At 39.0% G+C, this 27,061-nt stretch overlaps 1 protein-coding gene across 4 annotated transcripts in view; it reads left to right on the forward strand.

Moving 5' to 3' along the window:
* The window catches only part of Arhgap15 (Rho GTPase activating protein 15), a 597,306-nt gene that overhangs the window by 87,102 nt on the left and 483,143 nt on the right, over positions 1-27,061 (forward strand). For 3 of the 4 annotated variants that reach the window (XM_048426324.3, XM_085681198.2, XM_048426325.3), the window contains exons 4-5: positions 2,332-2,393; positions 12,209-12,296. In XM_048426324.3, the coding sequence (XP_048282281.2) occupies positions 2,332-2,393; positions 12,209-12,296 (150 nt within the window). Of the gene's footprint in view, positions 1-2,331; positions 2,394-12,208; positions 12,297-12,485; positions 12,513-27,061 lie in introns of those variants that run through there. The other variant, XM_048426327.3, reaches the window with a different exon arrangement.

The raw sequence follows: 27,061 nt of genomic DNA on the forward strand, positions 1-27,061 counted from the left end.
CGCCAAGTTACAGTTTTTAAAGTCTGCCTATGTCCTGGAAGGCATATTGGAATTTGAAAGTTAAGACCTGACTTGCTATTCAGCTTTTCTCCATTGTTCTCCAAGGATTACTAGAAGGTCATTCCTGAAGACTCCATGATATTGACCAGTGTCCTTGGAAAACTTTTCTGCCACTAATGACAGAGATAACATGTTTACTGAGTCCTAACATGAAAAAGTCTTTGGCTCCCTACTTCAAGTGGCTTGAGAAAGGTCCAACTGGGAGAGACCTTTATACACCTCACCTCAAACATTCTCCATTGGTCTTGTCTTGTGAGGATATCAATGTTGTCCTTGCACATTTCCCTTTATAGAGAATAATTACATAGTTACCATCAATACAGTTTTCTAAATGTCCAACTGGGGGTCTTGCATGAAATATTTCTGAAAAGGCAATCGTCTTAGCTGAGAATTTATAAATGAATTGAGAGGTTTTTTATAGCTTTTAATACGAAATATTTCAGGGTTTTGGTAACTCTTAATCTTCATAAGAAGTTAAACAAAGCAATGAATAATGGAAGGGACTTCCTCTGTGATGCTAATGACTACTGGAAGTGTTTTTGTTTCTAGAATTTATAGACATCAGTGATGCCTAGAGTTAAACTTACATGGTATTTAAGTGGTAACAAAATTCTCTGTTACCAAAGAGATGAACAGTACTCCTTGAAAAGGGGGTGGTCAAAGCACATGGAGTGGTAACACCATGAGCAATATGATTCGAAAAATCAACCCTGAAAGCATCATTGGGTTCTTTAGACTTGTGGAAAGCTAACTGAAGGAAGAGACATAATCTAAACCCATATGAAAATTATTTTACCACAATTGTCATTACGGAAATAATTTCCTACAGTTTATAAAATAAATAAAGTGTACTTATCAAATGTATCTTTCCATTGTATTAGGAATATAACAATGTAGGAATCAGGGGAAGATCACATATACACTATTTATAGCAGAGCAAGTCTTACAAGGAGCAATACTTTATTTGGTACCATGTTAGTCTTTGAGATAACTCACTACTCCAAACTGCCTTTTCCACTCATCAATGAATGGTTTTGACTTTTACAATATTCTCTATAAATGTAAATATCATTCATACATACATTCATTCATGTGTTTGTTCACACAATCCAATTAACGTAACTCTGGATTCCCCCGGAATATGAAAGGGACAATCATTTGCTTTCAATGGACTCATAGCATGGGAGCAAGTGTAAGTAAATAAGCCAGCCACTGCAGTATTATCTGATAGGTGTTAATAGAGTGATAAGAAAACAGTGAAAATGGAAACTGGGAGTGGGAAGCCCAAAAAGCAATTTGACAGATGATGGAAGGACCATCTGACCAAAGTCGTGCAGGTAGAATTTTAAAATGGGTTGAAATTTTGTTTTGTATTATCAGAATTTTTGAGATCCATTGGGTGATATATTGTATTCAGAGATATGGATCCCACTGGTGGCACTGAGGGAATACGACCATCAGTTGTTAGACACGGAGCATGAGGAAAGCGTTACACACTACTCTTGAAGGGAGCCTAGGCCAAGAACTGGAATAGGACGTACGAAGCAGTCAGAAGGGCACAAAGAGGCCAAGAAACTAAAGAAGCTTGTTGACTATTCTGGGAATCAACATACGATAATCTGCATTTGTATGTATTTTGCCTGGAACTTACTGAACACCTCTGTTGTGTTATAGTAAATTGTTGCATGCCCTTTAGGGAGTTTGCAACTGTGTTAGGATGAAAGCCAACAGTACCAGTGGGGAGAAGGAATGCAGTTACACAGCTCAGATGGCAATGAGCGCTCCAACTCTCACTGTCGTTGAGACAGTGGCTGGCTAACTGGCAAAATGCACAAAATGGTGCCATTGTAATGTTTTCCCATGATTCATCAGGCTCAACCTCTTGTTCCATTTCATGCTTTTCTTTCTCCTGGCCTTGGCAAGTGTGTGGGGAGGGCATAAATGAAGAGCTTCTCTGGGAAGATTAACGAGAGACTGAAGTCAATGGTTTAAGCAAGTGACTTCCCGACACAGAAGGGGAAGTGAATGGTGCTATATCACTATCAAACAATCCATTCACATACATCCTCACAATCTATCATTTGACATGCAGAGTTAGTAAAGACTTTGATCTTGTATGCACTCCCCATAAGTCTTGTATGTATTATTAATAAAGCTCTGGGACGGGAAGCTTCCATCACTGCAATGACTCTAGCTTCGAAAGTTTGGGTTCATTCATGCGGAAATGCATAGGACTTTGTCACAGTGTTAACATATGTATTTTTCTTGCAGATGGTTGAAAAAGAAGGGTATCTTCAAAAAGCCAAAATTGCAGATGGAGGAAAAAAACTGAGGTAATGAAACTTCTTCAACTCTCTGTTGCATAACGGCACAGTCTCCTATATCCTCAGCTTGTATCACTGACATTGTTTGAGATGGAAGGCCACCCAAACCTAAGTAGAACAGTTCCTTCTGTTACCAATGTTGACACCCTTATTGTTAAAATGATTATACTTTACAAAGGAAGACAGTGCAGTCTATAGTGTTGCCCAGAATGTAAAAATGGCTGGTGCCTCGAATTCGTAGGCCTAGAAATCTTTAAACATAAAAAGGGAAACATGGTTTCTGGATTAACAGATTGAGTTGTTGAATGAATTCATTTGCAGCATATAAAGATCGCTCTGCAATACCCAGAGAAGTTTTATGAAGGATAGAAGATTTGAACTGTATTTGTAGTTCAAAATTAAAAACCATTTAGAAAAAAAGGAAAGAGACAAAGAAAACCATGAACAAAAGATAGGTGAGGGAAATTTAAAAATTATAAAGAACTTCCTGGGGTGAAGGGCAAGAACAAAGAAAGGGCTCAAGAAAAAAGAACAAGTTAGTTTTTGGGTCAAGAAAGATACTCACTCCTCTTACTGTCCTCTCTCTTGGCGTGTGCACACGTGTCTCTCTGTCTCTTTGTCCCTCTCTTTTTCTCCTTTCTCTTCTCCCCCCCTCTTTCCTTTAAGTAATAAATGTTCAGCTTTATGTCTTTTAAAAAATAAAAGAAAGATACTCGCTATGCTGTTTATAGGGGGACTTTAAAATAGTCATCTCCCTTTTAGAATTTTTGCTATTTCGTACATTGTGTATTCTATATTTAGCTTTATAGTATGGAATATGCAAGTAATAAAGGCTCATGGAAATATTCAAACTAAGAGACATTTATTTGGGAGTGTATTAGTGTTATAACTAAGTTGGATCAATATTCTAATTAGCTATACAATAGGACAACTGTTAATTGCATTACACAATATGTTACTATAAAGATGCTTTGGCTAACACTAGGAAATCAAAGATACTTTGGTTTAATGGCTATAGTGGATAGAGTTTATATTTATTTGAAAGGAAAAAAATAATAATGTAATTCCAGTGCCTACAACAGCTATTCTAATTTTTAAATAGGAGGTAAGGTTGAATCTTCCCAAAGATATTTCCTGGTAGGAGTCAGGCAGTCACATTGCCTCAAAAGTACCATAGAGGCATAAAATCAAATGCAAACAGCTGTAGGTCTGGCTTTCTCTGTCCCCGGAGAACTGCCAGTCAAACTTTGAAAGAGCAACAGGTGAGAATCATTGACTGACTAGCTCAGCTGTGTACCCCCTTTTTTCCCCCATGAACCTCATTCCACGATCAAAACTCAGGCATGTGGAGTTTGGCCAGCAGAGCAAGCTGGCCAAAACCCTTTGTGACACGACCAACCACATGAGCCCCACCCCCACCCCAACACACGAAACTCCAACTTACTCATTTCATTCTTCCCTGCTGGGTTGGTGCCAGAAACAACAATAGCATTGGTCAGTGTTCCTCTCCAGCATCACACAAAACAGGGGTGCCATGAGAGCAAGGCAATTGGATCTCTGTGGTGACTCCGTGGAGCACCCTCATCCGTGCCCCATTAGCCAATCTTGTAACACAGTCCTAGAAGTATGGGTCTGAAGCATCAGAGGCAGGGAGCCGCCCCTTTTCCAGCAAATTCTCATGAATACAGCGCATATTTTTTCAGTATATGTACCCCTGTGCATTTGTTTCCTTTTCATAAAAAATGTAATCAAGTTGTGTACAGTGTCTGGATATAAGCTTAAATTCACATAAGCATTTGGTGTGTACTCTATTTTACTGGTTTTTCAATCAGCTTGTATGTCACTAAGCATTCTTTCAGATTTTTTTTTATAATTTTCTAAAGTTTAGTTTTTCTTGTTTTAGAACCCCCAAGTGTAGTGAATTGAATTAATTATACCCTTCAGTTGTAGTGCTATGATACTGTATCTGGGGCAACACCCCTAGGTGGTTTTACTTCATATTCTTTTCTACTCTCAGATCAATCTCCTGTTCTTTTAATTCCCTATTCATTCATCTATTTGGTTTTAATGTGTGGTGTTCGAAACAGATCAATAAAATAATTGTTTGTGATAATGTGTACATTAACGTGTTCTATGTTGCATAAACAGTTTTATATTAAAAATCTCATACTTCTTGCCATATTCATTCAATATTAGTGCATATATATTCATTCAATATAATCATATCTATGGTGGTGCCATGTCAAGCCCATGTCAGCCCTTTGTTGCCCACTTGCCATTATGTATTTGTACCAAATCTTATTTTCACAAGTCCCCCAGGCACAAACACCCAAGTTATCTCTAACTCTTCTTGGATCTCAAACATTACAATAAACGACATGTAATTGTTTCTTTGCAACATGTTAGAAGTTCTCTTGGGGAACTGAACTCAAAATTAAGATTTCTTGGGCATCTGCTGTGTACTACTGACAATCTTGAATGATTGCTGAAACTCACACAAGTTTGTCTTGCATTGCAGAAGGAATCCTATCTCTCCATAACTCAACCCAAGTCAACCCAACATTTTACTTTTCATGCGGTCAAAAATGTGGCCCCAGACTCTTTCCTTGTTTCTTCTTTCATTCCCATTCCACTGACTAGTATTACAGTTGAGTGTGACTTTAATCGTTCATCTAGAGTCACTCAGATTCTGCTTCGCAAGAATGCTTTATCCAAGAGCTTTGACGACTAGCTATTGTGTGTCTTGTCTTTTTGTTATTTGAGAGAATATAAAATTAATCATAGACAACAATTCTTTGTTAGTTTTGGATATTATAAAAATCTCCCTAATTTCATGGAGTTTATTTTTACTTTTAATATAGATGCCTTAACATAGTGAACATTTTAAATGTAGTAGTCACCATTTCCTGCCTTTTTCATGAGCTATAATAAGCCAAATAATTTCTATTATCACTTTAATTTAATATTTGAGTCAAGTTTTATACTAAAGGTGTTATAACTGCAGTATACTTTCTAATTAGTGTCATTTTTTTCCTTTATATTTTTCCTAAAGATCAATTCTAAGCCCGGATTACCTGATCAAATTGCATGACTGCTAATGAATCTTAGGGGCTGGGGAGGTGATGAAGTGGGCAACAGTGTTTTCCACACAGTACCTGGGTTCTAATATCCCAACCCACAGGAATATGGCTGGAATGAAGAGAGACAAATGCATATGCGGAGAGCTCACTGCCATTCAATCAAGGCAAAACAAAACAGTGTCAGAGGACAGACGTCTGTTGTCCTCTTCTAACCTCGATACAGGTGCACACAGGAGCAGGCATCTACACACACACAAACACACACACACATGCACACATGTGTACATGCTTACAACATACATCTGTGCAACCACAGATGTGACCCCTCTCCCACACCCACACATTAAGGAAAAGAAAATTACTATTCTTGCAATATGTTGCAATTGCTTACTCAAAATCTATACTTTTATCAGCAGTAACAGGCAGGTCAGGTTGGTCATAACCTTGAAACATTATAGAGGTTTTATCACATGGATCATTTAATAATGATTCAATGATGTCATCTAGTTATCATAATTTGTATTGCTTATGTGATATTTTCTAAGGGCTGTTGCCCATTCATCAAAGATCTTATATCACTTCAGTAAAATTGAATGAGCTAATAAGCACTATTAGTAAATGCTTATTCTGTCAAGCACACGGTTCATTGTGATAGTAGTGTTATTACCTAAGTACTTAAGTTATCTTGTTTTGCAAATCTAAAATCATCTTCTCCTTAACTGTTCCTTTTGCCAGAGTCTGGCAGATGTAGTTGTACCAGCATCACACACTGGGCTGCTTGAAATGCACTTGTGTGTCCCTTCTTGATTTAAGCCGTGTGAGGCCAAGAAGCAGGACCTGTTCTTTAATTTCTCGCCACCGTTGGTCCTGGGAACTTTGACTGTTATTTATTAATAGCGTTTTGGAAACTTCTGCAAAGTTTTCTATGTTTAAATCTATGCTACGCCATTTACATTTTACATCTTTCCCTATTCTGAACTTGTCTTTCCTTGTTATCATTTTCATTTGTCTTTATTTCTCTCTGTCCTATGTTTTCTTTTCCATAAGGAGAAACAAATTACTCATATGACTAGGGTAGGTGGCAGGAAAGAGTCTGCTGGTTTCATCTTACATTCATAAAAGGCCCCAAACTTAGCCTTGCTTTGAAATGAGGTTATGTACATTTCCCTTGCGATATTCTGGCAGGCTTGAAAGCAGGATTCACTCAGCATTCAACGTTAATTTTTAATTATGAACCTTGAAATTATGCCTCAGCTTTTCTGATGAATCTCAGGAACGTTTTCATTTTGGGAATTGCATCCTCGTGGCAGGAAGCTGCGCTGGCTTGTCTGAAGCTCCGTGATGATTTAGTCATGGCTTTTTGGATTGTTTATGTTTGCGTGTTTGGTTGGTTTTATTTTCTAGTTCCTAGAGCTTAAGGTTATAAAAGGCACCTGCTAATGTGCTCACGTGCGTTCAGAATCTCACACGTTTCTGCATGTGCACCTTTCCTCTGTTGGTTCCTCTGGGGCTCCATACATCTCATCACATTTAGTTCTTCTCGTTTCGCTTTCCTCTTAGAAGGACAGTGACAATACTTGGTGTGAATGTGGACAGAAAACGGGCAGGAAAACAAACCTGAAAGGGTTTGTAGTGGTCACCTTTACTAGTGGAGCATTCTTCACGGTCTCAGAGTTTAGACTGTGTGTGCGCACACGCGCGTGCTCACACTCACTGATCACTATCATCAGCATATTCCTTTTCTTTATAATGTGATACTAAAATCTCCCCATGTGAACATAATTTTCTTTAGTACTTTCTGCTCAGATTGTCAATAAATTAACACAAACCCAATCTCTCTAACCCCTTGCCACTCTCCTTCCTTCCTTCCCTTCCTCTCTCCCTTTCTCTTCTTGCACCCCTGAAAGAAATGGGCATTTTATACCTACTGTCTTATTGACTCAACTCTTATAGAGCTATATTGCAGAAGCTTAAAATATGAGAGAGAACATTTAAGTTCTCAGATCTGCTTATCCAAGAGTCTAGAGGACTTTACGGTAAATCATTCAGAGACACTTGGAAAAATCGTCCACTCATGCTACAGCACAGACTCAAATCTAATCCAGAGTAACCAGGTCAGGCAAGAGTACCAGGTGACCCAAAGAGAATCCGGAATTGATGATGTCACTCCACGTGTATTTTCTTCTGTTCTGGCTTGTTGATGTGTAAGTAAAGAACACGAGGAGGAGTGCAGGGCATAAAGCCTTGAGAGATAAACAGTTGTGCGGCCTAGACCCTGAGATCGCTGAAGATTATTTTCAGGGTCATTTCCACCCCGCGGCCAATCAGGTATATGCTGCCGTTATGTGCTGCCATCCGGTGTCCATTTGGTAGAATGTCAAGCTGATGCCGATGTCGGGGCTTTTTATTGTTTTGGTTTTACTTTGTCTCACCTTCCATTTCTTTCACTTCACAACTCACAGTTTGTTTTCGTAAGTTATGGGAAGAATTCCACGTGCCTAAAACGCCCTGGCAATTGCCCACATCAAAATCAGTTGATCAGAAATGAATTTAGTACTTTTGGCTTTGAAATGGTATGACCTTTAATCTTATTAGATATCATGTGTTTTGTTTTTCAAACTGCAAAACATATTTTCATTCCTTGTCCCTGGTTCTCCTTTCAGCACTGAAAGACTAGCCGTAATTCCTAACTGAATATCTGGAAGTCTGTGTGGGGACCTGGACTTTCTTGCTCATTCCACGGGCTACTGATTCCTATTGATTCCTCACTACCTAAACAGACATGTATTCCAGAGAGAGAGAGAGGGAGAGAGAGAGAGAGAAAGAGAGAGAGAGAGAGAGAGAGAGAGAGAGAGAGAGAGAGAGAGAAAGAAAGAAAGAAAGAAAGAAGAAAGAGAGAAAGAAAGAGCTAGCAACTGTTAAACAGTCTCCCAATGCCCCGATGTTATGAGGAATGTGGACTTTGCAGGTTTCAGCTGCCTCCCTCTGGTGCAGGAACACACTTGCTCAGCAGAAGGTGGTACAGAAGACTGGAACCAGCAAGACAGGCATCTCTGCTCTCAAAAGGATGAGGTCTAAAGCTTCTCCAAGAGTATGTTCTCCTCTCCTAACTCTGCATAGAGCATGCAGAATCGGAGAGTGCAGGCATGCCGCTGTCCCAGAGACAGCTCATCCTTCAGAATGAGTGTAGGCCTCAGGGACAAATCCTTAAATGTCTTTTATATGACTGTGCCTTTAGGAAGACACGGTCTCAGTAAGCTGCAGTTTTCTCTCCATTTGCCCTGGCTGCTCACCCACATGTAAGGGTTACTCAGGGAATTAGTGTCTTTTATGCTTTAGGGGAGTCTTCTAGTCACTGACAAAAGCCCTGGAGATGCATCTTACCTTACTTTTTATCTTTTGATTACTAACTCTACTTTTCTAACCTGCCCTTGGAATGGTTTGGGAATGTATGTGAGCAGGTACTTGTGACTAAGTGATTCTGACACGTGATGCATATAGAACCCCGGTGGCAAACTGTGCAGCAAGCAGGAGCCAAAGCTCCACGGTAGCTCCCATGATTGAAAGGTTTGGGAAGTAGAGAAGATCTAGTTGGAGGCTGGTCAGACTTTAGAATCTTCTTTATAAGAACTTGGTAAAGTCATTGATAAGACAGCCTAAATGGATGACTCCTTCTCACAAATAGTTTTTTTAATTGAGGGAGTCAGCCAAGGCTGCATTGCTGACATTGATGATATCCTTAATCAAGTTAGCACTGCTTAAATCTTGTGAAAATGCAGCATAAGGTCATCGATTCCATAGACGACAAGGTACATTTTTCAGAGAAACTGGACTTGGCCTTTGTGCTCATGTGGTCTTAAGTAAGTCATCTAAACTCTCTGAGCCTAGTTTTCTGCATTAGTCCAAGGGAACATTTGTAGTTTCCTTGTTTTTGGCATGAGTATGAACTTTAGCCAGACAATTAAACTTTTACTAGTTGTTCAGAATAATTATGTCACTGATATTTTTTAAAAGAAATCATGGGAGACATTGACGTGAAAGGGGTCTTACATTTATCTGCTGCATTTTTATTATTTATTTTGACAAGATTTTCAAGGTATAAGTCTCAGCTGTTGGGGCAGCTCTCCTCTTCATTGTGATACAATAAAGATGATTTTTGAGACAGACAAAGCTAGGCTGTAGTAGCACCAGACAAGGGTATTCCAGAGGGTCATGTGGCTAAGCTTCCCAGATCTTCGTTCTTAGGCATTAGTGTTTGTCCTTCCAGCTAACCTACCAGGGACACCGGTTAAAGTCCTAAGGCAGAAAGGTGATGTAACTGGCATTCATGGACTTCCTGTGTAACCCGCTCCAGTTAGAAGTTTAAGGAGCAGAAGAGTTTTTCCAGCAAGTTCTATAAACGATCAACATCTGAAACAGATTCAAACCAGAACTATTTCTCTAGGAACTTCTATAGATAGGAAGCAAATACGGTGTGCGAGCACCCTGCCAGAAGACAGGAACTCAACTGAGAAGCATAGCAGGTGGATTGAATATGGGTCCATCCCGTTAGGAGCTTTCACACTCTCATCACACATGGTCAAAAGGACTGTGATAAAGAAGACTAACCCTTGGCTGGTAGCTCTAGACTTCCCGATCTTTTCTCTGAAGTCATCTAATACTGTGCATTGCTTAAAGCGAAGGCTGTCACTGATTCAATTTACCTTAGTACTGTTGGTATCTACAAAGAGAAGTGGGCAGTAATCCAGACAGAACATGCTATATTTTCCTCTTGCTTTCTGACTTGCCATAATTTGATTGAAACATTGACTACCCATCTGGAGACAAGCGAGTTCAACAGCGTGGTATTGTCTGATGAAATTCTGAATGTGTTTTTTGTATGTCTGTTTACTCTGTTCCTTTGGAATGCATTAGTGTATCATTAAGAAAGCAGAGGACCCAGCTTTGGTTCCTAGCACCAGTGTGGTGGCTCACACTGTCCTTAACTCCAGTTCCCTGAGACCTGACACCCTCTTCTGGCTCTGTGGGCACACATACACAGAGGCAAAACTCGAAAACACATAAAATAGGAACAAATAAATTCCTTTTTAAACAGACAACTTCAGACACATAAGAGCAGCCACATTCTTTTTGTAAGCATTAGCCATACTAAATAAGAACTCCTCTTATAGTTAAGGCTCTAGATTCTAAATAGAAAGTGGAAAGAAATCGCGTAAAATCTTATGTACATAGATACACAAAAGTACGTCATAGTCGCACATTTCGTATGGTTTTATCTGAGTGAAAGCTTTCTGTAAACTTTTTTCATCACTTTTTGTAAGAGCAGTAGAATACAGTTAAATAAATGTTAAACGAGAGAAAACAGTAACAATGTAATTTCATGGTAGAAACATGCATATCAGTCCTATTGATAGTTTTCCCACCTGAGAAAGAAACCCTCCACAACACTAATGCACACATACTCCAAATGCAGAAGCACTAATGTGCTTAGTTAAAGAAACAGGTAAAACTAAGAAATACAAAGGAAGGAAAAAAATCTGTAATCTCACTATCTTTTTAACTACGGCTACATTGAGACTTTTTTCCAGGCCAAAGCGCTCATTGATTAGATAAACGTCCATTTAGCTCCTAGACTCTCCAGGACTCTGTGCTAGGCTCTGAAAATACCCAGTAATCTTGAAATGATTTCTGTTGCCTGGGGGCTTGTATTTTAATGAAGGCAATGAAAGTGAAAAATTTTGAAGTATTTTTTTTTAATTCATCATGTTACATGTCATGAATGTACTTTGAGGGAAGCAATATTTGGACTTCTGATGGATGGAATTAATAATCAGAAGGGGCTGAGCTGGGTGCAAACGGTCCTAGGTAAATTGCATAGCATGGAGCAAAGTATATATTATGGGCTACATTGAAATCTTCCCACATCAGTATTCTTAAACGCAGGGGTCATTCTTCCAATGTACTCTTCTATTATGAGCAATTTTTTTGTAAGCAATCTCTGTTTTTGTTTGTTTATTTGTTTGTTTTTTATACTTTAGGAGCAGAATGAACAAGGAATGTGAATTCATGTTAATGGTCAGAACCTGGAAACCTGGTCCTATTTCTTTAGGGCAAAGTTAAATTCATCGGGAATAAAAATGCCTAGCCAATAACTACGTCTAAATTTCTTGTAAATTAATGAAAAATATATTGCTAAATGGCACTCGAGAAGAGACAGTGTGAGAGAATGTAGTTAACCCTGGTTCTCTCAATGCCTGGCACTTTCACGGGAAAGAGGGGAACACACACCTCTGCTCCCATGTGTAATTCTCCGATTGCTGGCGAGTATCAAAGCATTTTGATTTACAGGACGGCACATGAGCTGGCCAGGCTCTCAGATTCTCAGTCATGCTACCTCAACAAAAAGGAGTGGGGAAGGAGCAGCCTCCAACACTTTTACCTTCGTGCTTCGGTCCTGCGGGGAGGCACATGGGTGGAAATAAACACGGCCATTGATCAGTTAGAGAGCATCTAAGAGGATTTACAAACTCAGAAACTTTTATTTATGTGTCAAAATTTTTAAAATTCAAGAGATTGCTGTGTTTATTATTATCTGAGGTTTCTTCCACTTAACTGATTTAAATAAATAGAAGACTTTTAGGAAAATCCATTAAAAATAGTCTGCAACCACAACAAACTCCTGGCATAGTTCATAAATAATTGTTTCTACTCATGACATATTTATTTATTTATTTCCCCCCTAAGGAAAACCTGGTCTACGTCCTGGATTGTTCTTTCTGGTCCAAAGATTGAATTTTACAAAGACTCCAAGCAGCAGGCTCTCCCCAACATGGTAGGTCTCTATTTTCGTTACCATCTTTTCAGAAATAGTGAGGAACGGAAAATGTGGTTTCATCAGCTAACACACCAAAGCCTCTAAGCTACCTACACCCAAAAGCAGATGGAGGAAATGATGCAATAACCTCTTAATCAGACGCAGGGAAAACAGAACGTAGGGTCTGGTTTATTGAGGGCTGCGTTTGGAGAAGACACACAAATGAGATGGATGGTGAGTAGCTATCTGGTAATGGGAAGGTAACACTTTAAATTAAGGCGCCATTTATAAGTGCTTTATTCTTATTTATGAAATAATCACTAAATGCTGCTACTTTCCCAAATAATGTATTATACAGCATGTTATAAAATGCATTAGTAATAAATGTTTAACAGATGAGACTATGGGAGTCTGCTTTAAAGAATATTATAAGATGTAAATCGTATTAAACCATGTATGTGCATCTTTAATACATGGATTTAAGTTGTTATCTTGCATTCTATAAAGTGCCTCCCACATTAATAAATAACAATAAACTCTTTATAAATGGCACCTTAATAAAGGGTGTTGCCAATGAGAAAACCCTGTAAGTTAACGAAGTGATTTTTTATCTTAGCCTAACTACGGCACCCACTGTATCCAGCTAACCTTTGTGAATGCGCTTATGACTGTGCCTAATCAGTCTAATGCAATTGCTGTTTCTTGCGGTTATTGCAAACTGAGATTTGCGGAATTGCTCCCCTGCACCTGAAGGAAGGCACCACAGGCCGCATGTGTAACAGCAGGGGCAACTTGGAGTTCCTTACTGGTAAAACCTTGAACTCAAAACCTTGCTGCCCGAACATAGCAGCAACCATGAAGAGCAAGAAAGGGCTGGCAGACTGTTTGCCAGGTCCTGATTAGTTCACAAGGAACCAACCTGCCTTATTCTATTGGTTTGATAGGTAATAAGGAAAGTGGTGTCCTGGCAGGAGGGAACCACAAGGAATTAATTTATATTTGGCAGGTAATAAAATAATAGCAGGTTCTTTGTCTTACAGCCACTAGTCATGTTCGCCATATAATCCTCTTTAAATAGAAAATAGGAACTCTAGCTAAGAGATGTCTTTTAAAGAAGAAAAATTTAGTAAGAACAAAGGATCACATGTGGCTTGTTCCCCATCATTTCAATCACCTTTGTCTGCAAGGGGCTTACTGATTGTGGAGTCTCAGTAAGGTCCAATCTACAAACTAATGATGAATAAATTAAAATTATCTTTGTCCGTTGCATTTTAAATTACTTCAGAAATTTGTTTTAGGGCTTTGCTTTGCTTCTCCTTTTGACTACAGTAAGGTTGAGATAGTATTTGAAGGAACATAAAATACCACCTAAGGCTGGGCACAAAACAACAGCCACTCCCTGGCAAAGACTTTGTTTTCTCTTTGAATGAGTTCTATGGGGAAGGTAGGAAGTGGGAAGGTGCCAGCCTGCCTGGGCTTGATGCTAAGAAGATGATTCTTGTCCTGCTGAGGGAGAAGAATCCCACTGGAGCTGAGTCAGATGGAGATAATGGGATGGATTAATTCCATATTAAAGCATTTATTTCATTATTTTTAATCTCCTCATATGGGGGGGGAGATACAGTTCTCGCGGCTGTTTAATTATAGAAAGGTGAAAAAAAATCCACTTTCCCATTGCAAGCAAACGTTGCAGGTTCGTTCACTAATTGTACGTCACAAAGCGACAATGGATCTGACTTGTAGAAGACATTCATTGACTTTCGTTTGGTTTTGTTTTCGGCAGTCTTTATTTATTACTTCTGGCCCCATTTCCAGTGCTCTTAGTTTCTCCCAGGCATGCATTGTCTTCAAAGCAAATTCTGGGTAGGGGCTAACTGTTCTGTGGTAAAGGGAAAGAGAATTACAGATCTGTGTTTGTGCCGCATGAATTGTCTTGCTAGTCAACTTCTTGGATGCATTTCTAAACAAGTATAAAAGGCCTGGTGGGGTGGCTGCATTTACCAGCTCCAGTCTCAGAGAAAGGATACAATGATTGCCAGGCCTTGATTAAAGATGTGTGGTTTTATTCTGGAAGAGGTTTATGCTCAAGTTTCTGAATTTCTCCTACACCCCTTAACTGAGCCCTGGTGTTCACTTTCGTTCTGAGGAAAAGCCTTTCCCCTACTGGGCCTGGCGAAGCTGCCATAGATCAGACTGTGGCCTAAAGAGTTAACTGCACTCTATGCTTTCTGAGACACCTTAGAATGGTAATCCAGCGATGAGACAAAGTTCGGGTAGCTCAGAGCGGGCTAAAGGCAGACCCAGAGGACCAGTTCTCTTTGCCACTTAGTAGCTGATGGAGTTACTCAACTTCTTTGAGCTGGGAATCCACACCAGAAGGACAGGGTTGTTTTATCAGCAAAAAATGGAATGAAAGTAGCTAAGTAAAACCACAGGGTTACAACACCTACAAACAATTCCTGATCACCTGCTCTCACATTTGCCGATAACATATGTACATGTTTGAAGGTGAAGAGATGGCTCTGTGGTTAAGAGTATTTTCTGCTCTCTCAAGTCTCACAAGTCCCAGGTTCAGTTACTAGTACCCTTAAGGCAATTCACAACCCTCTGTATTTCTGATTTCAGGAACTTTGATTCCCCTGGTCTTCACTGAAACCAGGCACACAAAACATGCTGTCAAAAGACTCATACACATAAATTAAAAGAAATAAGTGTTTAAAATTGACTAACTATATAAACATTTTATATCATACATAATTTAGGCAGCAATATAGGAAAGACATTATTATACCACATTAATTTTATATGATTTGTTTCACATATTTATAGAATAGAGAATACATATATGTATGTGTGTATAATATATGTATTCTCTATTCTGCATATATGTATGTACATATATATGTGTGTGTATGTATATATATATATATATATAATATGGAGAGAGAGAGAAAGAGAGAGAGAGAGAAAGAGAGAGAGAGAGGTGGGTTCTCAGTTCTCACTGTGGAACCCTGGCTTGCCTGGACCATCTTGTCATGTAGACCAGGCTGTCTTGAACTTACATAGAGCAATCTGCCTACGCCCTTGAATGTTTGTTATACCACCATGCTTATCTGGCAAAATGGTACAAATGTAAGAAAACACTGTTATGCAAGGCTTTCATGAAGAGATAAAAATCTTTATCCAAAGGAAGCAAAAGATATCTCTTCAAATGAAGCAGCCATTCATCAGGGATTCAGATGTCCCTTCCTGAATGTCCTGAGCATTTCTGGATTCCCTCTTCTTCCGTGGGTCCTCACTACTGCTGTTTGATTCAGCATCTCACATAATGTTGGGACTGATCCGCATAGCCCACATTTGGCGATTTTTCTTCTCACTGAAGTGTTTTAGTTGGAATCTCTTCCCCCCCACTTAGGACTGTTATAACAGCATACCACTGGGGGCACATCTCAAACAACAAATGTTAAGTTCTCATGATTTTGGAGTCTGCAAAGTCCAAAAGAGAGGCATTGGTAGGTCTAGGGTTCAGTGAGAATGCCCTTCCTGCGTGGGTCTCATCTCTCTGTAATCCACACATAGCAGGCAGAACATTAAGACTTTGCCCTTCTTCGCAGATCCCACACCCAACTCCAGCTTTTAACAGCATGACAAGGGTTTAGGATTCAATATATGAACATGTTGATTCTACAGCAATATCCTAGGCCCCTTTTGTCCAGGAAACATGCACAGGATCACGTGGCTTTGGGTTCATGGTCCTCCCTTTAAAGGAAACAGAGGACTTTTATCCATTTCAGTGTTTTGAATCAGAAGACCAAACAGTAACCGATCGCCTATTGTCAGCATTTCATAACAGAAGGCCACTACAACCCTCCAAACATCTAGGACTGAAAGAAAAGAATGAAAGTCAGTCTCTACAGAGAAAGGAACAGATCCGCTGTATTCCTGCATCCAGTTCCTGCTTACCCAGCTCACCTCAGACCAGAACGCGGTCACTGCTGGTTGCTGCACTTAATATGGTCCTGAATACAGGCTAGAAGTTTTCTGTGTTTTCAGATGTAGCCCACTTTATATTCCCTTATTTTTATTCTAAGTCTCAGCCAAAGCATGTTAAAGCCTCTTACTGTATTCTCCAAATGTCTTAACAGTCTTCTTCTTTTTCTTTCTGTATTTTTGTCTTTTTGAGCTCAGTTGGGAGTACTTTTTCTGTGTGTGTCTTTCAGTTCTTTATTTAAGCCTTCTCATGTGATAAACATTTTTCCTCTAATTTCAAATAGTATGATTTTTTTCACTTCTAGGAGTTTGTTTCTTTAAATTTATTCTGTCAGTTGGCATAGCTACTTGTTTCCTGCAGGTATTTTCCAGACTACGTTTTAATTTTGGGAAAACCAGGAGGAAGGGTTGTTTTATGACCGGTCTTGTGAGCTTAGCATCAGTAGTCCAGGGTCTCACGCCATTCCATGTGTTTCTGCTGCCTCTGATTCTCACTTCTTGGGTTCCTGATTGTCATTGCTCATCTTTGTGTACTAACCATAGAGATGGCAATGTTATCGTGGTGGTGGGAGGGATGTGCCCTGTGGTTGGGATAAATGTGTTCTACTTATGGGAGTGCTTTGTAGCTTCAAAAAGGGTGCGAGGTCGTGATGCCTTGTCTCAGACTGTGGTATTAGAGTCTCAGGTTGTGTCTTGGAAATGGAAGAGCTACAGAGACACTGTAACTTCTTGGAGACAAGACTCTCCTCTGCTTCTTTAACATTTTAGCCTATTCAGCACTTCCCTTCTGTGCTCTCTTGGAACCAGAGAAAAAACAGCTTCAGCACTGATTCTTCTCTATCCTTCCATGAACACTTGGCAGCCCCTTGCCCTATTACACCACGGTGTGGGACAAAGCTCAAATTTGTGAAATATAAACAAATGACCTCAGAGGACCATGAAGTTTGTTGCTTTGATACTCAGGTTCACTGTCTAGTTCACAGTCCCACCACACACACACACACACACAAATAAAAACTCCAGCATGGCATTCCCCTCTGCCATTTCCGACTTTCAGTTCTGAAATAAGTTTTAAAAGGTATTTTTTTATCCAACATTTTCGCTGTTTTCAGTGGGAGAGTTGATCCAAATAACATCTCTACTCATTATAATCTACTTCCCTTTAATGTGAGTATGCATTCAGTTAATCAGGTTTGTGCTATTTATATCAGCCTGGGTGGGAAAAGATTTCATTGGAATATGTATTGAAATCCCACAATGAACAGCTTGCTCGTTAAGGCTGCATAGAAGGCATGGATATATAACCAAGACAGAGACGACTTTGCCCTACCAGATCTGTGCCAATAACAATGATATGAAATAGGAAACAGAATAGATGTTTGTTTTTGTTTCTTTCTTTCTTTTTTCTTTAGGATTTAGAGGAGGGAGTGCTCACATCTCTGAAGGATTTGAATTGGGCCTTGAGAGATGGTTGTCACTTCTGTACGTGGGGATTTGCAGGCAGAAAACACAGGGAGATGAAAACCCATGAACAATGACTAAGAATGGATGGAATATGAGCACTAAAATATAAATGATTTTCATGGTCCAGTTGAATTCCAGGGTAAGATAAGCCTTAAGGAGGGGGTGTGAGCTTATGAATGCGCTCCCAGGGCAAGACTCTAAAATGAGTTACTAGTAAATAATCCAAGCACCTGCATCACAGAATAATCTAAAAGGCTTTTACTGAGTAGGACACATGTGATGTTTCTGTAAGGAGCTGAGCATATAGTGGGACCCAAACAAGGGAGAAACTGAGTCTCCTAGGATCATGGACTGCACTCAATACAGAATCAGACTCTTCACTTCCAAGTGGGTGCCCAAGCTGTCATTGTTTGACTCAAACAAATTGTATTTTCCTAATGCAGTTCTGCATTTTTGTGGCTGGACAATTTCAGTTGACGCTTGTGACTTTAGAGTTTCTGTTTGATGTGTGGGGAGACACCTGACTGCATCCATGGGACACTACAGACACACCTGCTTGATTCATCAAAACCCATAAATGGATGGCCGTGTAGATAGGATTTTAACCAGTTATTTATCGTTTCACAGTTTCTTATACCTATAACATACTTTGATCATAATCACACCATCATTCTCTCACCGCCTTCTCTCTCCCATTGAATCAATTTTAGAATAGAATAAGCCCAAAAAGTCTTCCTTATACTTCCGTGTCTTTTCTTTTACGTGACCAACTGTGCTTAACTAAGGTCGCCTGCATGAGTATGGATGGGGGTTATTAACCTGAACAAGGGTAATGTGCCAGTGCTTACACCACTAAGGAATTTGACTCCCTCTCATAGCAACCACTAAATGCCTAGATCTCTTAGGGAAGAAGTGGAGTCATATGAGCTCCTCCTCAGGTAAGGTTTTCTGAAAAGGACTCCTGGTTGCTCCAGAAATAAGACTAACTACTGACAAATAGAAGAACAACTTTCTTAAATGTAGAGACCCTACTCACTTATTTATTCTATGAATAATCAATAAGTCCTACCAGGCATCACATGATCGTTTTAATCAAAGAGAAATCCAAATGAATAATATATGACCCTTGCTCTCACGGTGTTGTGATATGGTAGAGCTGACAGAGCCATAAATAAGCTTATTATAATAAACTATGGCTGTGATATAACTGTGAGAAAGCCATCACCAGACCAGGGTTTCCCAGGTACACCGGAATATAAAATAAGCATACAAATCAAACATTTACTGATAATAAATCAGAGAAATTTATTTTATCACAATTCTTTGGTATGCATATAATTTTACTGTTTATTAAGATGGAGACAAATTTGCATAAAAGATGTATGTGCTTATTTTTTTCAAAATAAAGAGCTAAATCTTGACTGAGCTCTTGGTACTATAGAACCTAGAGCCTTTTTGTCAGAGTTGATTGATGTTTTGATTTTAAAATCATCAATTCTGAGAATGCCAGTTTGTATAAACTCCTGTTTCGCTGGAGTACTGCTATTTAGAGACATTTTAGAAATAGGTGGACATTTTCCTCCATTCTTATGGCCAAAATTCATTTGGTATTTATTTTTTTAATGGGATTCGAATAAGCAAATCAAGTGTTGAACTTAAAAAAAAATCAAACACTGTGCAAACAAGACAACCCAAGGGTATATTAATTTCACCCTGACATTCTGAGGAACTAAGTACTCCATTGTACTTCTGTGTGGGCAGAGCCCTTAGTGAGGACACTACCGCCCATCACACCTAGTCTCAGTGTGAGCTGAGGGGTCTCCAGCAACTCTTTCTGGTTCTGAGGGTACGAACACATGTGTAGCACACAGTGTTCATGCATGCTGCAAATTCAGAAGCAAGGTTTAAGTGAAGCCCTGTGACATAGCACAGGCAACTATTGCCAAAAATATGTTCTTTGCAATTTTATTTTGAAATAACTTTGCACATCTCATTGCACATCCGGAAGAAAAAGTAGCCAAATTTTCATGATCCCCATGTCTTAGGGTTTCTATTGCTGTGAAGAAGTTGCAGTATGACCATCAAAACTCTTACATAGGAAAACATTTAATTGAGGCTACAGCTTACAGTTTCAGAGGTTCGGTCCATTATCATCATAGTGGGGAGCACGGTAGCACACAGGCAGACATGGTGTTGGCTACATCTTGTTTAGAAAGCAACAAGCAGGACCTTGACACTGAGTGAAGTTTAAGCATAGGAAACCTCAAAGTCTGCCCCCACACTTCCAGTAACACACTTCCTTCATCAAGGCTATACCTACTCCAACAAAGCCACACCTCCTAATAGTGCCACTTGCTATGAGCTTAGGGTGGTCAATTACATTCAAACCACCACACCCCAAAACTTAAACTTATTTAACTTGGAAGTTTAATAAGCTGGGCTCTAGAACCACAGGCTTGTGTGGTATTTTGATTAGCAATTGCCCCCCCATAGGCTCGTATATTGAATGTTTGGTCATTAGGAAGTGTTGCTGCTGTTTGAGAGGGATTAGAAAGTGTGGCCTTGTTGGAGGAAGTATATCACTAAGATGGGCTTTGGGGTTTCAGAAACTGAAACGGGGTCCAATGACTTTCTCAAGCCTTCTCTTCCTGCTGCCTTTGGATCTGGATGGAGAACTTTCAACTTCCCCGGCACCATGTTGGCCTGCCTAGAATCATGTTTCTTGGCATGACTACAAAAGACTAAGCCTCTGAAACTGAAAGCAAACTCCAATTAAATATTTCCCTTTATAAGAGTTGCCAAGATATCATGTCTCTTCACAGCAATAGGACGCTGACAAAGACCATTTGGTACATGTAATTCTTTCCCAGAGATGGTGACCTTGCAAGCAATGCTCATTCTACATATCTCCTCCCAGTTTGGTCATTCTGCAAGTATCATTCTGCAAGCTCAGCCTTATACCATTGTGTTAAATGTTCGGAGAAATACAAAACTGAAGCAGTCTAATCTTCCCAAAGACCAGTAGCAAGAGCATCACAAATTGAAGCCATGCCTGGTGAGCAAAGCTTGGTCAAATAAGCGTGACTCAATCTATTAAGTTTTTGTGGGTTTGTTTGTTTTAATTTTTGTCTTGCTGTGAATACAGTTCAGTGGTGCATAACTTGATTTCTATGCTCAAAGTCCAGAATTCTATCCTAATTACTAAAAAGAAGGAAGGAGAGATAGGAAAGTTGAAGGAAGAAAGGGAGGAGGGAAGAAAAGAAGCGATGAACTTAAGATCTTCACGCCTCTGCTTCTTCAGCATATCTTATTAGCATGCACCACAAGAAGAAAAATAATACAATTCTATACATAAAAGAACCTAAACCCCCAAAATTTCAAAAGTTGATAAAGACATTTAGCAAAGTAGGTAGATAAAAAGTTAATACAAAAAAATCAGTAATCTTCCTATACACATAAGATAAGCATGCCAAGAAAGAAATCAGGGAAACAACCCCATCAACAATGGCATAAAATATACTTATCTTGAAATAAATCTAACCAAGGAAGTGAAAGATTTGTGTAAGAAAGATATCAGAAGATGGAAGAACCTTTCAAGCTTATGAATTTGTATGAGTAATATTGTAAAAATGGTCATCCTACCAAAATCAATCTACAGAATCATAAAATCCATAAAAACCCAAATACTTTTCTTTACATAAATTGAAAAAATCTAAAATGTCACATGAAAAGAGTCAGAAAACAAAAACCAAAACAAACATAAAACACCTGCAGAATAACCAAGACAATCCTAAACAATAAAAGCACTAATGGAGGTACAACCTCCCTGATTTTATACCGCTTTATATATTTTATAAATATATATTTTATATCCTACTGTAGCAGGATAGTAAGAAAAATAGCATATTACTTGGCATAAAACAGAAACATTGAACAATGGAATATAACTGAGGACCCACATCTACCTCCACACTCCTACACCCTCTCCCCTCTTTTCAAAAAGGCAAGAAAATACACACTAAAGTAAAAAATAGCATTTTCAACAAGTGGTGCTGGTAAAATTCGATAACTGGGAATAGAAGAACGAAACTAGATCCTTAACTCTCGCCCTATGCAAAATCCCAGATGTATCAAGGACCTCAGCATAAAGCCTGACCCTCCAGATCAGACAATGGAAGAACTAATGATATGCTTGAATTTATAGTACAGGAAAGGAAAACATTCAGGTAGCATAGGCATTAAGACTAACATTGACAAATGAAACCTCATGGAAGTAAAAAACTTTTTTTTACAGCAAAAGGCACCATCATTCAATTGAAGAGACATACATCTGACACAGGATTAATATCCAGAATAAGCAAAGAATTCAAAAGAAAAAATAACATCAAAAAATGCAATTAAATTGGGGCAAGGAATTCAAAAGAGAGTTTTCAAAAGATGAAACATTAATGACTGAGAAACACTTTTAGCATGTGTAGAACCTTTAGCCATAAGAAAAATGCAAATTAAAACTACTTTGAGAGTTCATCTTAGCCTAATCAGAATGGCTAAGATCAAACACATACAAACAAATAACAAAAGAACAAATGCTGGCATGAATATGAGGATGAAGGACATTTATTCATGATTATTGGGCATGAAAGCCAGTGCATTCTCTATGGAAATTCCTGTAGAGATTCCTCCACTTGCTGAAAATAGATATATCATATAACCGAGCAAAACCAGTGTCTTAGTTAAGTTTCTATTGCTGTGAAGAGACACTGTAACCATGGCAACTCTTACAAAGAAAACACTTAATTGGGGTGGTTCACTTACAGTTTCAGAGGTTGAGACCATTATCATGATGGGAAATGTAGTGACATGTAGGCAGACATGGTGCTGGAGCTGAGAATGCTACATCTTGCAGGCAACAGGAAGTCTACTGACAGTCACACTGAGGGAAGCTTGAGCAAAAGAGCCCTCAAAACCCACCCCCACAGTGTCACACTTCCTCCAACAAGGCCACACCTCTTAATAGTGCCACTCCCTTTGGAGGACATTTCCTTTTAAACCACCACCAGTTCTTGCTCATGTACACAAAAGAATTCTATGTCTTACTAAAGAGATCATTGCTCATTTATGTTCATTGCTTCTCTAATTATAATAGATAGGAAATGGAAGCAGCCTAGATGTCTACCAACTGATTCTGGCCCAGACCCTAAAGAGCAAACTATATATCTTTCTCTCATTTATGGATGCTATTATTGACATTATTGCTAATATTATTGCTAATAATATTGCTAATATTATTGCTATTATTTAGCAATGTGTGTTTCATTTTACCTACTCATAAATATTAGGAAACTAGTAAGGGACCATAGTGGTTGGGGAACTCTTTCAAGGGAAGAGAGAGAGAGTGTGATATGAAGGGGGCAAGAACGATCATTAAACTAGAAGTTTCAAACAGGGTGGGGGGTGCAAGGCTATATGGAGAGGGATAACTGATACTAAAGGTCTCTTGAAAATGTCATGTAGAAACTTACTACTGTAGAAGTTTCCAAAATATATATACATAATGTATAAAATGGGATTACTTTATAATGGGGGGAGAGACCACAACTGCATACTACATTTTAGCAAATAAAAACCCCAGTATTAGAAATGGGTTATCTCTTTTTGAGTTGATGGTCAGTTGCAGTCTCATTAAAAATAAATATTACTGGCTATTGCCATTGCTTTTGGTTACCTTCCAGAACTTGATGGTTGTCGAAGCTACCTCAAACATGAATCATAACACATGGAAAAATCAAGTTGGCCCCGTCCCAAAAGCTTCATCCCTACTATCTCGTTTTAGTCGTGCTGAAAGGTGCAATCCAGTGTACTAGAGGATGAAATTAATCATCAGTCTTACCCCATTGTGAATCCAGTGAGTGAGCTAAGATAATGATCTGTCTGGCAAGACATTTCTACTGGTGCAGTAATGGCGCACACATTATGCAAATATCCAAACACTTTCTGATTGGATATAAGGCCAGCTTCACAAGATGAGACACATATGTGTTATAGGTACTGGGATCAAGAACTTGGGATTAGATATGCCCTAGTCCTTGGGGAGAAACTGCTGCCATTATTCAATAGGACATATTATGTAACTGATATCTAATGACTTACCACTATATCTATTGATTAGTGCACTTGTCAAATCTCATCAGAAAAACAGCTTCATGTAGTAGTTGACAACAGAGAGACCCACAACTGGTCAACATATAGGGAATAAGAAACTACAGAGAACTCATCCCTGAATGGAATAGCCCACCCCCCCCAAGGCTCAGAGAATATTGCAAAAGAGGGGGTTAAAAGATTGTGAAAGCCAGAAATAGTGGCTGGAAAGAAATAGTGGTTTTTTTGGACACAACAGGTCAGTTGCACACAGTAAGTCACAGTGATTGTGACACAGCATCCATAAGACCTGAGCAAACTCAAGCCAGACAAAAATGTCCTGCTTCTAGCTTAGAAACTATCAACTGATAGTTTCTGGGAGAGGCACTAGTATTCATTAAGGGTGTGACCTCTGGTAGGTCCATGATCCAAAGAAGGCCCCACACCCAAGAGTATTTCAGCAGGACAAATTGGATTTTATGAGGAGAAAGAGAAAAAGAGAGAGAAAGAAAACATGAAGTTGAATGGGTTAGGGAAGTGAGGTGCATCTGGGAGGAGGTGGGGAAGCTGATGAATACAATTAAAATATATTATATGACATTCTCACACAAATGATTAAAATATTATTTTTAAAAGGAAGAAAGATAGAAGGAAATTGAAACTTTTCCCTTGAAACTCAAAGCAAATTGAAAGAAAATATGCCCATAAATTGATTTATGTTGTAAAGTTGGACATTGATAGCTTCCCTAGTACATGACAATGGTTTGGACTAGTTTTATGGTAGTTTGAAGTGAGAGTGATTGCTCCCAACTAGTGAGGAGTCTAGATATATTCAGCAGAAGTGACATTGGACTTGTTTTTGAAAGATAAATGGGATTTTGATGTAGGGAAAGTATTTTATGTTGCTATAAGAACATAAACAATGGCAAACTATGGCAATTTAATTCGGTAAATGAATTGCTTCACAAAGCTATTGATCTCTTTCTTCCGCCTTGCTCCATGCATGGTCTAGGCCGATTTAGCCATTTTGGTCAAGCCTCTCAGGCAGAGTAAATGTCCTACAATCCAGGTTGTGAGCTGCTTCTAGAAACACTTGGGAGCAGCTCCAGGTTGGGATTGTATCATAGAAGCTTCAGCTGGTTTCTGAAATTGGAAGTCACTGCCCTGACTGGAAACTCAGTATGGCACTGGCTTAGGGAAGATCTGAGCTGCAAGGGAGTCACATCACCTGTTGATGGAGTGGAAAATTTCATATCAAGTGTTACATGTTCTCAGATTAAGACAGCCTCAATGGCATTTGGGACGTGTTTGGTGATAGAGCACATTTTCTGTATTTTTACTTGTAAAGAACTAGGAGTTTATATGACCTTATAGACACGTTCTAAAACTGTTCAAGCAAATCAGAACAAAAGATGTTTCTCTTACTGAGACAGAAAGTTGCCCACAGGCTGTTTGTTGCCTTCATGTCTTTAGTAAACCATAGGTCATCTCTCACTGAGAAGAATATTTTAATAAATTCACCTGTCTTTGACATTTGGGACTATGGTGAGTGTTACAGACATGTCAGTTCAAAAAGAAATGCCAGGGCAACTCATTTAAAAACGAATGACTTGTTAGAAGACCATGAGCTCATTGACCCACCAGCTAGCACCAGTTGCATACCTAGGAAGCCTAGTACCTCTAAACAGAACATTTTGAGGTTTTCTGCACTGAATAGTTTCTGTTGTTCCACATCCACACAGATCAGAGAAAGTGGATCTCCCTTGTCAATTAGGTGGGTTAGATCATTTGTTATAATCCTCATATACTACTCAGAAAAGTTAGTGTCATTTTAAGCACAAACTCTACACCTTTATATGTATTTTGAGTAATATTTCTACACTTAAATGTCTAAAGTCAATATAAGACTTCAATATTGAAGGTCTGTCTGTTTTGGTTATGCAACTTTAAAAGTTTAAATTTCATTTTATTCTGATATTTCAATTAGAAGCAACAACTATAAAATTGTGCTCTGGGTACTTCTTTGTTTATTGTTCTGCTGGGAGTTAATTTCAGGTTCTCACACTGTTAGGATTCAGGCATTATGCTGGCCCCTGTCACCTGACAGGATGAACCCAGGCAGTAACAAATGTATGCAGGTGAAAAAAGGTCCCTTTAAGGGACAAACTCTGCCCATTCCTTCCCTCTTTTCCTGCTGCTTTTCTGAAGAAGCAGGCTGGTCCTTGCGACTTCTTTCCCTTCTTCTTCATCTCTGTATTTACCTTTCTCTCTTTCTTCCCCCACTCCCGTTATCTCAATAAAGCTCCCACATAAGCTGTGCTTGCATGGCATGTCAGTCCCTCACCCACGCTGGGCTCTCACCAGCTGCATGGTTCTTTGGCCCACCAAGTTCTCTCTTGCACTATTTTACAACATATACAGTAGGCAAGTACTCTATCACTGACCTCCTAGCTCTCAAATTTAACCTTTATGTATTTATGTTGTAGAGGGTGACATTTGATATAGGTATACCAGGGAATGGTTATATCACAGTAATGAACATATCATCTCACATACTTGATTCATAATAAAAGCATTAAAAATTGTTCTTTGCAATATTTAGGTACACAGGAGATTATTAAGTACTGTTCCCATGCTGCATAAAAAACCCAAAGACCTTAAGTTTCTCCTTTTAGCTTTTATTTATTTTTTAACAGAAGAACAGGTTCAATTCAACAAAAACAAAGCAAACAGACAACAACTAAAAATAGCTGTAGACTCTCATTATAATGTTTTCTAGCTCCATCCATTTGCCTGCAAATTTCAAGATATCATTATTTTTCTCTGCTGTGTTGTACTCCATTGTGTAAATGTACCACATTTTTCTTATCCATTCTTCAGTAGAGGGGCATTTAGGTTGTTTCTAAGTTATGGATATAATACAATACTGCTATGAACATAGCTGAGCACATGTCCTTGTGGTATGATTGAACATCCTTTGAATATATACCCAGATGTGGTATTTCTGGGTCTTGAGGAAGATTGTTTTCGAATTTTCTGAGAAATCACCATACTGATATCCAAAGGGGCTGGACCATCTTACACTCCCACCAACAATGCAGGAGTGTTTACCCCACAACCTCTCCATCATAAGTTTTCAACAGTGGTTTTGATCTTTGCCATTCTTACAAGTGTAAGACAACTATCATATG

The sequence above is a fragment of the Myodes glareolus genome, chromosome 21 (assembly GCF_982192425.1).
Source record: "Myodes glareolus chromosome 21, mMyoGla1.1, whole genome shotgun sequence".
In the NCBI taxonomy this organism is placed as follows: Eukaryota; Metazoa; Chordata; class Mammalia; order Rodentia; family Cricetidae; genus Myodes; species Myodes glareolus.